Here is a 15,727-nt window from a genome sequence, read left to right as displayed (position 1 = left end):
GGTCCTAAAATCTGATTGGCTGAGCTGCGTTTAAAGCCGTTGTAAAATCCCCGATATACGCGCACCTGTCACCACCTCACATCATTCCATATTAATACACCACTGAATAGAAAAAGTACAAACTTGGTTGAACACTATTTTAAGTCGTGTACTATACATGGAAAGGTCCAGATTAATATAAACAGTAATCCTGATCATTATGTGGGTGTTTCGTCCAAGAAATAGTGTAATAGTTTGCGAATGTTATGTTCGCCCTCATGTTGCCTAGCTACACGGCACACCGTTAACGGGACTACAGTACCTGTAGTACTCATTTTGACCCATAGAAGTTCTAGCACCCGAGTCGTATTCCAAACAAAGGTCGTATACCAAGCAAAATTTTTCTTATCCAAACAGGACGTATACCAGATTGGACTTACACCAAAGCAGACGTATACCGAGGTTCCACTGTTAGTACCTTCAGGACCTTCAGCTTATTTTATAATTGTTCCATTTGAATCCTTAACTTAAACATGATGAGCACTCAAAGAATCTCGGGCCCACTTGAACCCCCAGTTTTTTTATTGATGCTCAAGTAAGCGAGGAATATGCTGTCAATGCAAATGTAGAAGCTGTCAATGCAAATGTAAGAAGCTGCATTTTTGGGGTTGTAGTTATTAGAGATATGTTTAATCACTGTCCAGCCTCTTTTTAGCTTTAATTAATTTAATGCTTTGTCAAATGTTAAATGCATTTTTCCAGCTACATGTACTATATTTTTGTGCCACTAGCTGCCACACAACCTCAAATCATAATAGGTTCATTTTATTGCTTTAAGATTTCAAATTTGTTATTTTTCATTAAATGCTGCTACTTTCTTACATTTAACATGAATCCTAAGCATTTGTTCACAAGATGTCTCTGGCTTATCCAGATGTTGGTTTGCAAACTTTAGGTCTCCATTGAATAATTTTGTCATTCAATTGTTAGTACAGTAGAACAGTGCACCACCACTCTTATCTTAGCTGACCATTCTGCTTTTTTTGTCATATGACAAGATTTCTTGATCTTATGGTGTATTTCGAGTACTTTTTGTATTTTGTATTTATTGTGCAGTTTTTTTTCAATATGAAAAACAACTTTACAGGAAAGCTTACTAACATGTCAAAATCAGAAGCATATTTAATTTGGTCAGAGATGGCCCACCTTTTGCATAGAACTCTTATAGACAGAAAATGACCTGGAGTCTAAGAAACAGTTGTTGTTATTTCACAGACTATTGAGCTAATTTTTCACCACATGTTCTTATTTAAAACAGGTCTGACTCTGCATCTGAACTCCATAACAACTTCAAACTGCATTTTTTAAAGAAGTTTCAGTGTTTGAATGACGTGACATCAAACCACAAAAACCCAACATTACTAAATGAGATCTACACAGAACTCTACATCACAGAGGGAGACACTGGAGACGTCAATAATGAACATGAGGTGAGACAGATCGAGGCAGCATCCAGGAGATCAATAACAAAGGAAACACCAATCAACTGTAACGACAACTTTAAACCTTTATCTGAAGAAGACAAACCCATCAGAACTGTACTGACAAAAGGAGTCGCTGGTATTGGAAAAACTGTCTCTGTGCAGAAGTTCATTCTGGACTGGGCTGAAGGAAAAGCAAACCAGGATCTTCACTTTATATTTCCACTTCCTTTCAAAGAGCTGAATTTAATAAAGGACCAAAAACTGAGTCTGATGGATCTTCTCAGCTTCAGTTTTAAGGAGATGAAAGAAACTGAAATGTCCAGCTTGCAGAAAGTTCTGTTTATTTTTGATGGTTTGGATGAGTGTCGTTTCTCTCTAGATTTTCTGAACACAGACAGATTGTGTGATGTAACTGAATCAGCATCAGTGAATGTGCTGCTGATGAACCTGATTAAAGGGAATCTGCTCCCATCTGCTCTCATCTGGATAACCTCCCGACCAGGAGCTGCTGATCAGATCCCCTCTGAGTGTGTAGATCGAGTGACGGAGGTACGAGGGTTTAATAACCCACAGAAGGAGGAGTACTTCATGAAGAGAATCGGTGATCAGAGCCTGGCTAACAAAGTCATCATCCACCTGAAGTCATTACGAAGCCTCTACATCATGTGTCACATTCCATGCTTCTGTTGGATTTCAGCCACTGTTCTTGAGAGGTTGTTGAATGAAGCTAAAGGTTCTAAAATCCCAAAAACTCTGACTCAAATGTACACCCACTTCCTTATCATTCAGACCAACATCATTAAAGAAAAATACCCAAAGAACCAGAACACAGATGATGAAATGATTAATAAATTGGGAAAACTGGCTTTCAATCAGCTGATGAAAGGAAACTTGATCTTCTATGAAGAAGACCTGATAGAGTGTGGAATTAATGTGAGAGAAGCAGCAGTGTACTCAGGTGTGTGTACACAGATCTTTAGAGAGGAGTCTGGACTGAATCAGAATAAAGTGTACTGCTTTGTTCATCTGAGCATCCAGGAGCATCTCGCAGCTCTATATGTGCACCTGATGTTCATGAAAGAGCAGATAAATGTTCTTAAAAATTGGCAGCGTTTTAATAGTGGAGTCCAGTTAGAAAGAAAACTGTCAGACGTGCACAAGACTGCAGTAGATGAAGCACTAAATAGTACAAATGGACATCTGGATCTTTTCCTTCGTTTTCTTCTGGGTCTCTCACTGGAGTACAATCAAACTTTGTTACATTTATTAGTGACACAGACAGGAAGTAGCTCCCACAGCAAAGAGGAAACAGTTCAGTACATAAAGAAGAAGATCAGTAAGAACACATCTACAGAGAAATCCATCAATCTGTTCCACTGTCTGAATGAACTGGAAGATCATTCACTAGTGGAGGAGGTTCAGGACTACCTGCAATCTGGAAATTTAGGAGGAAGTGACCTTTCTACATCACAGTGGTCAGCTATAGTGTTCGTGTTACTGACATCACAGCAGGAACAGCAAGGAACATTTGTCCTAAGGAAATATTGCATAAACAGAAACTCAAATCAGGTTCTTCTGAAGATCCTTCCTGTAGTTGCAGAATCCAGAAAAGCTGAGTAAGTAAACGCTTATAATCAACATTGCACTGTTACAATATTAAAAATACAGAAACTAAAAGTACAAACACTGATGTATCATACATAATAACTGATAAATGAATACAAGACATTTATATTTGTGCTGTATTTACACTTTCTAAACGTATACCCTTGTGGGTATGTACTGTACAATTGGTTGTAGCTCATCTGTTGCTCTGTTTACTTTGGAACCCTCCTGTATTCAATATTCCCTCTTTCCAGTTATATATGTTTTGTTGCATATTTGTGTCTTATGTTTAAACTCGCTACATTAGAAAACAAACAAAAAAAACATTTTAACAATTTCATTTATTATTCTTGGTTGTAGCATGAGGTGTATGTCGGTGTCAACAGAAATGCATTTAGACATCGATTTATGGATCTGATGCCAAGAGATGAACGTAGAGCTTGTTTGATTGTCAAACAAATGCGAACAAATCTCCCGGCTAACCCATTTGTTGCTGGGTGATCTTATGTGCTTGATTTCATTTGTTTTTCTGAAATGTTGGAATTCTTCTGATACTAGTTGTGGTCCATTATTGCTCACAAGTTGTTCTGGCAACCCAGAACGACTAAAAATTTATCTGAACAGCTCTTCAATAGTTCTTGCGATGTTTTACACTTCATGACTGCAACCTCTGGTTATTTGCTGTGAGCATCTACAACAACAAGAAACATTCTTAGTTTCTGACAAGATAAACAAGCCTTAGCTTTCTCCTTGATAGCTGCATCTAAACCTGGCAACCATTCTTACTGCATTACAGTGCCCTGAGTGTAACTCTTCTAAAATCTGGCACCTCAGGCATGGCGGTATTACAACCCTGTGGCCCCATAGCAAACAACCAGATTGGACAGCTCGTTCCATCTGATCATGTAAGGCTTTAGTTCACTTTGTTTTATTTCTTCTCTTTTCCCACAAAAGATAATATCAAAACAAGACTGGATCAGTTCTTGTGAACTTTCTTACTTGTGTGCAGGTCAGTGGAGAGTTTGTTACCTCTCTAAAGTAGAAAACTTTAGCCTGTTGCTGTTCTGAATGCTTAATGGGAAGGGAAAGCCTTCTGCGTTACAGTGAAGTTTAGACTGTTTATATTTGATATTGTACTGATAAGCAGACAACAGTAAAGCCCATCATTGCATACGGCTGGCTGCAAGTGAAGGAAAACCACCAGAAATAGCAACTAGTGGTTGTTGGTCTGTGGATCTTTCGTCTGAAAAGAAATTGATGAAATTTCTTCACACCAAATGCAACCAATGGCGCTTCATGCTCGATTTGTGCGTAATTATTTCCAGCTTTACTCAAGGTCCTTGATGCAAAAGCAATTGGTTGTTCTTTACCAGAAGGTAGGCTGTGGAATATTGCTGCAGTAAGCCCTCTGACTGTGTTAGTGTGGCTTTTGCTTCCTTGAAATCCTTCTCGCACTGGTCAGTCCATTTCCACGGCTTGACTTGCCTATCAATTCATGCAATGGTCACAATGTGTTCGCGAGTTAGATATAAACTTCGAGTAATACATCAAAAGTCCTAAAAAAATCTCAGCTTAAATTCTGTGGCTATGGTGCATCCAGTACTGCTTTCACTTTTGATGATGTCCAAGATGAAGCATTTACTATGAATTAATGAATTAATTATTAAATGAATGAATGAACTGTGTGAGCCGAACTGAGAGAGTGAAGAGTTTATCATTGTTCTCTCTGCAGGCTGAATAATTGTGATGTATCAGATGAAGGTTGTGCTGCTCTGGCTTCAGCTCTGCGATCCAACCCTTCACACCTGAGAGATCTGAATCTGTCCTATAATAAACCAGGAGATTCAGGAGTAAGGCTAATCTGTACTGGACTGGAGAATCCTCACTGTAAACTGGAGATACTGGGGTAAGATCATCTCTCTAAGAATCACACATGATCTGCTCCTCAGTAAGAAATATTCTCTAATAGAGATACTTACCCCAGTCACACACACACACACACACACACACACAGGTCCCCACATTGTTTTTGAGTATGCAAATGGATTGTTGTTCCAGTAATAAAATGTAATGAAAAACAAACATGCACACCTTAATAAACACTAACAGTGTGGCGATAATGTTAGCATCACAGCTCTGAACTTGGTCCTACCTGTTATTATAGGAGCTGAAAAATCAAAGCCTAACTGCACATCAGCAGTGTTATTAATAATCTCATGTCTTACCTGGAATTATTGTTCTGCTGTGTCTCTAATGAAGCTCCTAATGAGGGATGATGAATCTAATCTGTCCTGTGAGCATCTAAATGCAAATAAACTCTTGTACAACACCACGTTTATATACAATATAAAGTACATATTTGCAGAAAATTAATGAATTATTTGTGTGTTCTAAATTGATCTTTGTGTTGTAGTGGATCAGGAGCAGGATGAATGTTTGTTTGTTTGTTTATTAGGATTAAGATAATCCTTTATTAGTCCCACAGTGGGGAAATTCACTTCATGCAACTTTGGTTACATTCATGACAGGAACGGTAGTTATTCATTACACAAGGTTCATCAGTTCACAAGGTTATATCACACACAGTCATGGACAATTTTCTGTCTCCAATTCACCTCACTTGCATGTTTTTGGACTGTGGGAGAAAACCGGAGCTCCTGGAGGAAACTCACGCGGACATGGGGAGAATATGCAAACTCCACACAGAAAGGACCCGAACCTCCCCACCTGGTGATCGAACCCAGGACCTTTTTGCTGTGAGGCGACAGTGCTACCCACTAAGCCACCGTGCCACCCGGAGCAGGATGATGCACTTAATATGAATTAATGAGTAAATCAATGAATCATAATCGGTGAATAATGAATAAATGAATGAACTGTGTGAGCTGAGTGAAGGCAAGGCAAGTTTATTTGTATAGCACCTTTCATACACAGTGGCAATTCAAAGTGCTCTACATAAGGAAAAATTAAAAGCATTAAAACATTCCTGAGATCTAGAACCTCAGAAAGACTTCTTGCAAACATTTAGTTACAATTAAGAGAACATGAAATTCAAACAAGAGAGATAAAAAATTAAGAACATAAAAAAACTAAAAGAAAATATAGTAAAATGGAGGCCACACAGACTCCCCTTAAATAATAATACAAAGTGAAGAGTTGTCTCATTGTTCTCTCTGCAGGTTGGAACATTGTGGGGTATCAGATGAAGGATGTTCTGCTGTGGCTTCAGCTCTGAGATCAAACCCCTCACACCTCAGAGATCTGAATCTGTCTAATAATAAACTAGGAGATTCAGGAGTGAAGCGTCTCTCTGCTGTACTGGAGAATCCTCACTGTAAACTGGAGAAACTGAGGTAAGATCATTTCTCTGAGATTCACACATGATCTGCTCCTCGGTAAGAAATATTTTTTGTTAGTGTGACTAAAACAGAGGATTTAGGTCCAGCATCAAGATCCTGAAGATGAAGATCATTTCATTTCACTCTTCACTCAGTTATTTATCACTGTGAATTAAATGTACTGAGCTGCTTGTGCTTATTTTCAGGTGCAATTCAGACTTACATTAGATTTATCTGCTTATTTATTTAACTATAAAAATATGACCATGTGATTTGTTTCCTATTAAATATCTGTTGAGCAGCATTTTGTGGAGTTAATATTACTCATATAAACATCCCAGGTCATATTAGCTTAAAAACAACCACATAAATGAACAAAATATTTAATTCCACACTTGTTTTTATAAGAGAATTGATTCTGTATACAGTAATAATGTTTTTATCACATTAAAAGCAGATACCCAAAATCTAATCCCATATCATGTAAATTTATTGTATCAACTAAATTAATACCAACTGTAGGGGTAAAAACCTGCTGTTTAGGTGCGGCGATGGTTTACTCGTGCCATGTCATTATTTTCACAATCATCCACTTGTAACACACGTTTAGAGTTTTAAAAAAGAAACCAAACTTTAATTCCACATTTTCCACAGTTACAATTATCAAATAAACGCTGGACAGTAAGAAAACCATGTGCTTCTACACCTTAAGGCTTCCCATCTTTTCTTTCTTATTGACCGCACTGCCTACCTACATCCCCTCAGAGAGAAGCGTATCTCTTAAAGAAACTCATTTATAGTGAAAGAGCAATTTACAGCTATGGACGAGCACATAGACATAACACATTTATCTATACACTGTCTTTGCTACACAAACTGTAAGCTATATTAATCCAAATCTGAACATGTTAAACCAATAGCCAAAAACCTAAACTACTGTACTACTAAATCAACATAAATTACTGTCCTGTGAGCATCTAAATACACATAAATTGTTGCATCACATCAGCAACAACACATCTACATACAATATAAAGTACAATTTACACATCTAAAGAAAAAAATCTATTGGTGACAGTGTGGTGGTGTTCATTACTCATCCAAAAAAGAAAACCGTTTCACGTGATTTACACAGTATCCAGTATAATAATAATTATGTGAATATGAGGTTCTAAACAGTTATTAGGAAACGGTTTGAGTTGTGTGAATGGACAAATGAAACGAATGAACAAATGTGTAGATAATGAAGGATCGATTAAGTAATGAGAAATGAATAAATGAATGCATGAACAGTGTGAGCTGAGTTTATCATTGTTCTCTCTGCAGGTTGAGGAATTGTGGTGTATCAGATGAAGGTTGTGCTGCTCTGGCTTCAGCTCTGAGATCAAACCCCTCACACCTGAGAGATCTGAGTCTGTCTCAGAATAAACTAGGAGATTCAGGAGTGAAGCTTCTCTCGGCTGGACTGGAGAATCATCACTGTAAACTGAAGATACTGAGGTAAGATTCACACATGATCTGCTCCTCAGTAAGAAATATTCTCTAATAGTGAGACTGAAACAGGATTTAGATTTAGCATCAAGATCCTGAAGATGAGGATATTTTTATTTCACTCCTCACACTCAGTTATTCATCACTGTGGATTGAATGTACTGAGCTGCTTGTGTTCATTTTCACGTGCAATTCAGACTTACATTAGATTTATTTATTTAATAAAATATGAAAAATTGACGATGTGATTTGTCTCCTATTGAACATTTTTAAGAAAACTATTTTGTTTTAACATTTAAGCTGCATTTTTGTGGAGTCAATATTATTAATATAAACAACCCAGGTTATATTAGCTCAAAAAATGAAGGAAATGTCGACCACATAAAAATTAAAAATTTAATTCCACACTTGTTTGTATGAGAGAATTTATTCTGTATACCGTAATAATGTTTTCATCAGAATAAAAGCAGATACCCAAAATCGAATCCTATATCAGCGTATCAATAATCTCCACACTGTTTACTGGTTCTGACACCAGTGTCTTCAATTCAAATACATTTATTCATCCCGACATGCAGGAAGATGTTTTATGTTGGAAAATGTGTGACAGTGTGATTCACTAAAATCTTCATAATGCAGCAAAATGACATTTACAACTTTATTATATCATGTAGTTTTATTGTATCAACTTAATTAATACCAATGACACACATACAGACCATAATAAACACTAACCGTGTTTTCTTCTGCGGCACAGCATCACGAACCGCCACTCAACAATAGCTAATATAACCACATGGGTGAGGGATTCGTTTATCAAACCTTTATCAAGCTCTACAATACAGAGTTACTGCACAAATGATACTTCAAACTTTACTGTGCAACAAAGAAGCCTTATGTTAACCGTGTCCAGAAGCAGCGTCGACTTCTCTGGGCTCTGAGGCATCTAGGATGGACCATCACACAGTGGAAATGTGTATTGTGGTCAGATGAATCAGCATTCCAGGTCTTTTTGGAAACAATGGATGCTGTGTGATCCGGACCAAAGACGAAAAGGACCATCCAGACTGTTATCAGCAACAAGTTAAAAAAACAGAGTCTGTCATTATATGAGGGTGTGTCAGTGCCAGGTCTGTTATGGTATGGGGCTGTGTCAGTACCAGGGTCTGTCATGGTATGTGGGTGTGTCAGTGCCCTTGGTAAAGGTCATTTACTCTTCTGTGATGCAGCATTAATGCAGAAAAGTACATTGAGATCTTAGAGCAACATGCTGCCTTCAAGACGTCGTCTTTTCCAGGTCTTTTCCATTTTTTAACAAGACGATGCAAAACCACCTGCTGCACACATTACAAAGGCGTGGCTGCAGAAGAAGAGGGTACGGGTACTGGACTGGCCTGCCTGCAGTCCTGACCTGTCCCCAATGTTCCTCTTCTGGGAAGGCTTTCCACAAAATTTAGGAGTGTGTTTATGGGAATTTTTGACCATTTGTCCAGAAGTGCATTTGTGAGGTCAGACACTGATGTTGGATGAGAAGCCAGTGGCGTCATGCTTTACATCATTGCATCCAACGCTTTGCATTGCGCTCTGTGATGTAAGGCTTGGATACAGCTGCTTGGCCATGGAAACCCATTCCATGAAGCTCTCTACACACTGTTCTTGAGCTAATCTGAAGGCCACATGAAGTTTGGAGGTCTGTAGCGATTGACTCTGCAGAAAGTTGGTGACTTCTGTGCACTATGTGCCTCAGCATCCGGAGGATCACGCACAGGATAAAGTACCTACAATGAATAAGCTAATGAATGAATGAATGAACTGTGTGAGCTGAACTGTTCTTTTTGCAGGTTGAATAATTGTGGTGTATCAGATGAAGGTTTTGCTGCTCTGGCTTCAGCTTTGAGATCAAACCCCTCACACCTGAGAGATCTGGACCTGTCATGTAATAAACCTGGAGATTCAGGAGTGAAGCTTCTCTCTGCCGTACTGAAGAATCCTCTCTGTAAACTGGAGATACTGGGGTAAGATCATCTCTCTGAGATTCACACATGATCTGCTCCTCAGTAAGAAATATTCTCTAATAGTGAGACTGAAACAGAGGATTTAGATTCAGCATCAAGATCCTGAAGATGATGATCATTTCATTCTTCACTCAGTTATTCATCACTGTGGATTAAATGTGCTGAGCTGCTTGTGCTCATTTGCAGGTGCAGTTCAGACTTAAATTAGCTGCATTTGTGACAGTGTGATAATTATAATCATTTATAACACAGCAAAATTCTATTGTATCAACTTAACTAACACCAGTAATAACACACAAACACACACAAACACCCCTTAATAAACACTAACTGCATGGCAGAAATGTTAGCAACAACACTCTGCTATCTGCTATTACAGGAGCTGAATAATCAAACCCTAACTGCACATCAGCAGTGTTATTAATAATCTCATGTCTTACCTGGAATTATTGTTCTGCTGTGTCTCTAATGAAGCTCCTAATGAGGGATGATGAATCTAATCTGTCCTGTGAGCTTCTAAATACAAATAAACTCTTGTACAACACGTTTACATACAAAATAAAGTACAACTTTACAACATAGAGTATAGAATCTATAAGTGACAGTGCGGGTGGTGATTGCACGTACAAAAAGAAAAACATCACTCATGATTTACACAGATCCAGTATAATAATAATTGTGTACATTAAATGTTCTGAACTAATATACAGCAGTTATTGAGAAACAATTTGCTATTAGGGCAGATTAATATGATTCTTTTATTATTTTTTACCTATGAGATATCAGAGATTTTAAAGTAATAGAGTGTAATAAATCTGTAAGGATGAGATGGTGAGTCGATGCTGAACAGTGTATAAAGCAGCTATTAGTGAATATAAAATAATAAAGTGTGTTATGGTGGTGAGACGAGTCCTGAGGTATGAAACGTGTTGATAGAGCTACAGTACAGAAATTAAACTGTTAGTTAAGTATTGTGAGAGTAATATGTTCATTTACTCTAAAAGTATTACTACATAATAATTCACTACTTAGAAAATGTAGATTTAGTAGTCCTATTCCAATATTAGAAGAATACTGCTACAGTAGAACATTATTGAATGTGTACGTGGTGCGTTTAGACCAGTTCCTATGTTCCAGCTAAGAAATCTCTTTTAACGGTGGAATCTTTCACTGTCCTACAAAGTCACAACTATCAGTATAAATAGACGTGTATTTTATCAGTTATTATCGCATACACGGAGCCTCTGTATGTGAGACTCTGTTTGTGATCTCTTCTCTGCACCATGATGTTTATGCAGCATTTGCAGGAACTGAATGAATGAATTATTGTGTGTTTTGAATTGATGAACTGAGAGAGTGAAGAGTTTATCATTGTTCTCTCTGCAGGTTGTATAATTGTGGTGTATCAGATGAAGGTTATGTTGCTCTGGCTTCAGCTCTGACATCAAACCCCTCACACCTGAGAGATCTGAATCTGTCTCATAATAATCTAGGAGCTTCAGGAGTGAAGCGTCTCTGTGCTGGACTGGAGAATCATCACTGTAAACTGAAAATACTGGGGTAAGATCATCTCTCTGAGATTCACACATGATCTGTTTCTGTTGTGTTCTAGCATGAATGTGTCCCTAAGCATAAAGCTGGACTGTGGAACATGTGAAAGAGCTCCAGTGACCTTTTCCCCCTTTTGTCCAAATTTGTGGTCAGTATTTTGACATTTTGAGGCTTAGACTACTGCAGTTCCCTGCTGGTCGGTCTTTCAATGTTTATCATCAGACCTTCACATGTAATTTAAACTGCAGCCACACTCCTGATTATTCATCTACCCAAGCAATTTCACATCTTTCCTACTGCAGCACTGTTTCTTGTAGCTGATTGCATTAAATTAAACAGCATGATGATTGCCTACAAAACCAACTTTGACCTGCCTTAAACAATTATCACCCACATCCTGTTGTCTAGTGTTAGTCTGGCTTGTCTTTCACCTTTCAGGACTAAAAAAAGCCAGACATGAAGAAGCTTAGTTACTGTTTTAACAAAACACTGTGGTTAAACTTAAACTCTAATTTTGGTTGGTGGGTGCATAATAGTACTCAGCTTTCCTGTGGCCATGATGACGTGGTGCCAGCAGCTGTCTAGGGGGAGCAATAATTGACTTCTACACTATTTTCTGTTAGCATGATCATGAAATTGAGACCAGTTGATGCTAATTCATTTGTTTATTATACTTCCAGATTGCCACCACGTTATGAAAGATGAAGACTGAGATAAAACCTTTACTCACTGGTTATAGTGGAGACTGTACAGGATTCATGGGAAAGCTGGAGACAGTTGGAATGGAGAACAAGTGTTTATCAAAGTTTACAGTGTGTTATTGGATATCAAACAGACAATTAATGCACTTTCACCACTTTATTTGCTCAGAACTTTGGTTGAATATTAATCATTTTATAACATCTAATATGAAGAGAGCAAGAACAAAGAAGAAAGATAAGTAAAATAAGTATTCAGGCAAATTTTTACCAAATCATTATAATTCTGATCTGGGGGTATTAAAGCTTAAAGAGTAAAGAGAGTCCATATGGTCTCCAAAAGTCTCCAAACCTTTCCAACAGAAACAAAATACTATATTGCAAAAACATGCAACATTATTTAGTATTTTATGGTGACGTTTTATAATACATGTACCTTTCTGCCTCTAAAAGCCTTCCAGACCAACTACAATAGACATGAACTCCACTACTTACCATATTTTCAAAGCTTGATGTCAAAGGGTGTCAGAGTGCAAACAAGTCACTAAACGACTCGGACTTGAAACGTTGATCAGTGTCACTGATTGTCTGATTCAGGATGGAATTATGTGTTACTGGATCACAGGATTCAAATGGACATTATTGCACACAATAAACAGGGTACTGACAGATATACATTATTGAAAGATTTTGTTATGAACCAATCAGCTCTTTTGAATTCAGTTTAGGTGTAATGTATGTGTTTATACTGTAAAGTTTCTCTTTTATTTCTAGATTATACACTGCCTGGCCAAAAAAAGATCACATACTCTAATATTTGGTTGGACTGCCTTTAGCTTTGATTACGGCACGCATTTGCTGTGGCATTGTTTCCACAAGCTTCTGCAATGTCACAACATTTATTTCTGTCCAGAGTTGCATTCATTTTTCCCCAAGATCTTGTATTGATGATGGGAGATATGGACCACTGCACAAAGTCTTCTCCAGCACATCCCAAAGATTCTCAATGGGGTTCAGGTCTGGACTCTGTGGTGGCCAATCCATGTATGAAAATGATGTCTCATGCTCCCTGAACCACTCTTTCACAATTTGAGCCTGATGAATCCTGGCATTGTCATCTTGGAATATGCCCGTGCCATCAGGGAAGAAAAAATCCATTGATGGAATAACCTGGTGGTTCAGTATATTCAGGTAGTCAGCTGACCTCATTCTTTGGGCACATAACGTTGCTGAACCTAGACCTGACCAACTGCAGCAACCCCAGATCATAGCACTGCCCCCACAGGCTTGTACGGTAGGCACTAGGCATGATGGGTGCATCACTTCAGCCGCCTCTCTTCTTACCTTGATGTGCCAATCACTCTGGAACAGGGTAAATCTGGACTCATCAGACCACATGATTTTCTTCCATTGCTCTAGAGTCCAATCTTTATGCTTCCTAGCAAATTGAAGCCGTTTTTGCCGGATAGCCTCACTGACGAGTGGTTTTCTTAAGGCTACACAGCTGTTTAGTCCCAATACCTTGAGTTCCTTTCACATTGTGCATGTGGAAATGCTTTTACTTTTACTATTAAACATCTCCCTGAGTTCTACTGGAGTTTTTCTACCATCTGATTTCACCAAACGTTTAAGTGATCGCCGATCACGATCATTCAAGATGTTTCTCCGACCACATTTCTTCCTCGAAGATGATGTTTCCCCTCCCCCACTGTCCTTCCACTTTTTAATAATGCGTTGGACAGTTCTTAATCCGATATTAGTAGTTTCAGCTTCTCCTTAGATGTTTTCTCTGCTTGATGCATGCCAATAATTTGACCCTTCTGAAACAGATTAACATCTTCCCCACGACCACATTTTTGACATGGTTGTTTAACAAATGAGAAGCTATTTAGCTAATTATCCAATGGGAGGCTCTTACCTATTTGCTTAGTTAAATCCAGGTGGTGACCTTTTTTTTTGGCCAGGCAGTGTATTTACAATCGTGAAAAAGTTAGGACACCCCATGAAAACCTTTGTCTTTTTGAATATATTTAAACAAATGAACATTTGAGCTTCATTTGAACAGTACTGAGAGATGAAGCTTTTATCATTAAACAAATAAAACTGAAAAAAAAAATTTTTAAACACAAGTTGTAAAATGCAAGTAACTTTTAACAGTTTTATTTGTTTAATGATTTGCTTTACACTGAACATCAGGTATTACAAGTAATGATAAAATTGTTATAATATTGTTTGTTCCTTTATGGTGTGGTTCCTACATGCACAGTAACTCCCCATAGCGCCATTTTGTGCTGCGTCTTTATAAAACACGAAGCTTTTGGACCACACACAGAAAGAGTAAAATTAATCTGTCTATCAGCATTATGTTCTGAATAAAGGTGAGCGATGTTTCATATCTAAATATATTTATGTAAGAAGAATGTGGATGTGTTTTATAGACGGTGTGTAAATCTACAGCAGAAGTTTGACTTTAGTAACGGCATGTAGCAAAGTGTCCTGTTGTAAAGTTGATTTTATATTGAACATTTACTAGATTTACATTATAACTTTTAATAAACTGAACGTTTTAAGTTGTTTGGTATTTTATTACATTTTGAGACATTTAAGCACAGATTCGGCGCTGCAGGTTTTAGTTATTTACCGAGTTATTATAAAGTTAACGGTACTGAAAAACTGGATGCGCTTCTATTATAGACGGCATTGTACATTCTACTGAATTCACTCTTTATAAAATCGTTCCTTTATGCCCAGTACTGAGAACAGCAACCCCAAACACATCACATTTCCTTTTCCACTTTATTATTATCATTGTCAGACAGAATGAGGACGAAGCCGTTTGGCACAAGGCCGAAACGGAAAGTGAAACTAAACTACAGCCTGTATTACAGTTTCTGACCTCATGAGGGAGGATCAACATAAAATACTTTCCTCCTCAGCGCCATTTTGTGTTGCGTCTTTTATAAACATGAAGCTTTTGAACCGCACACAGAAACAGTGAGATTAAAATCTATCAGTGTGAAGTTCTGATTAAAGGTGAGAGATGTTTTATATTTAAACATAGTTATGTAAGAAGAATGTGGATGTGTTTTATAGTCGGTGTGTAAATCTACAGCAGAAGGATTCTGTACTACATGCATTCTTACTGAAGTCAAACGTCCGATTAAACATTTACTAGATATTTACACTTTATAACTTCTTATCAACTGAACGTTTAAAGTTGTTTGGTATTTTATTACGTTTTGAGACATTTTAGCACAGACGCAGCGCTGCAAGTTTCAGTTATTTACCGAGTTATTATAAAGTTAACAGCACTGAAAAACTGAGTGCGCTTCTATTATATACATTACGGTGTGTGAATTATGGCATTGTCAATAGCACTGGAATCATAAATAAATACTATAATAAAAAATAATAAAGTAAAACAATATGTTGCAGGTGTACGATCTTTATTTTCATGTTGTTTTAGTTTGCTTATTTTTTTAATAATGTATTACTGCACATTATTATAACTATAAAAGCGGCTCGGTGGGTAGCACTGTTGCCTCACAGTAAGAAGGTCCTGGGTT

At 37.6% G+C, this 15,727-nt stretch overlaps 1 protein-coding gene and 1 pseudogene across 1 annotated transcript; both read left to right on the top strand.

Moving 5' to 3' along the window:
- Window positions 1-512: 512 nt before the first annotated feature.
- Window positions 513-12,224, top strand: LOC134301994 (NACHT, LRR and PYD domains-containing protein 12-like). The gene is made up of 8 exons (XM_062986953.1): window positions 513-574; window positions 1,298-3,079; window positions 4,801-4,974; window positions 6,248-6,421; window positions 7,733-7,906; window positions 9,739-9,912; window positions 11,299-11,472; window positions 12,144-12,224. Exons 1-8 carry the CDS (start codon window positions 513-515, stop codon window positions 12,166-12,168), a joined length of 2,739 nt encoding a protein of 912 aa, XP_062843023.1. The 3' UTR covers window positions 12,169-12,224.
- The window catches only part of LOC134334787 (NACHT, LRR and PYD domains-containing protein 12-like), a 47,482-nt pseudogene continuing 43,936 nt past the window's right edge, over window positions 12,182-15,727 (top strand).

Source organism: Trichomycterus rosablanca, chromosome 2, assembly GCF_030014385.1.
Source record: "Trichomycterus rosablanca isolate fTriRos1 chromosome 2, fTriRos1.hap1, whole genome shotgun sequence".
In the NCBI taxonomy this organism is placed as follows: Eukaryota; Metazoa; Chordata; class Actinopteri; order Siluriformes; family Trichomycteridae; genus Trichomycterus; species Trichomycterus rosablanca.
Note: the sequence above shows the minus strand (reverse complement) of the source record. Positions and strands in the feature narration are given on the sequence as shown.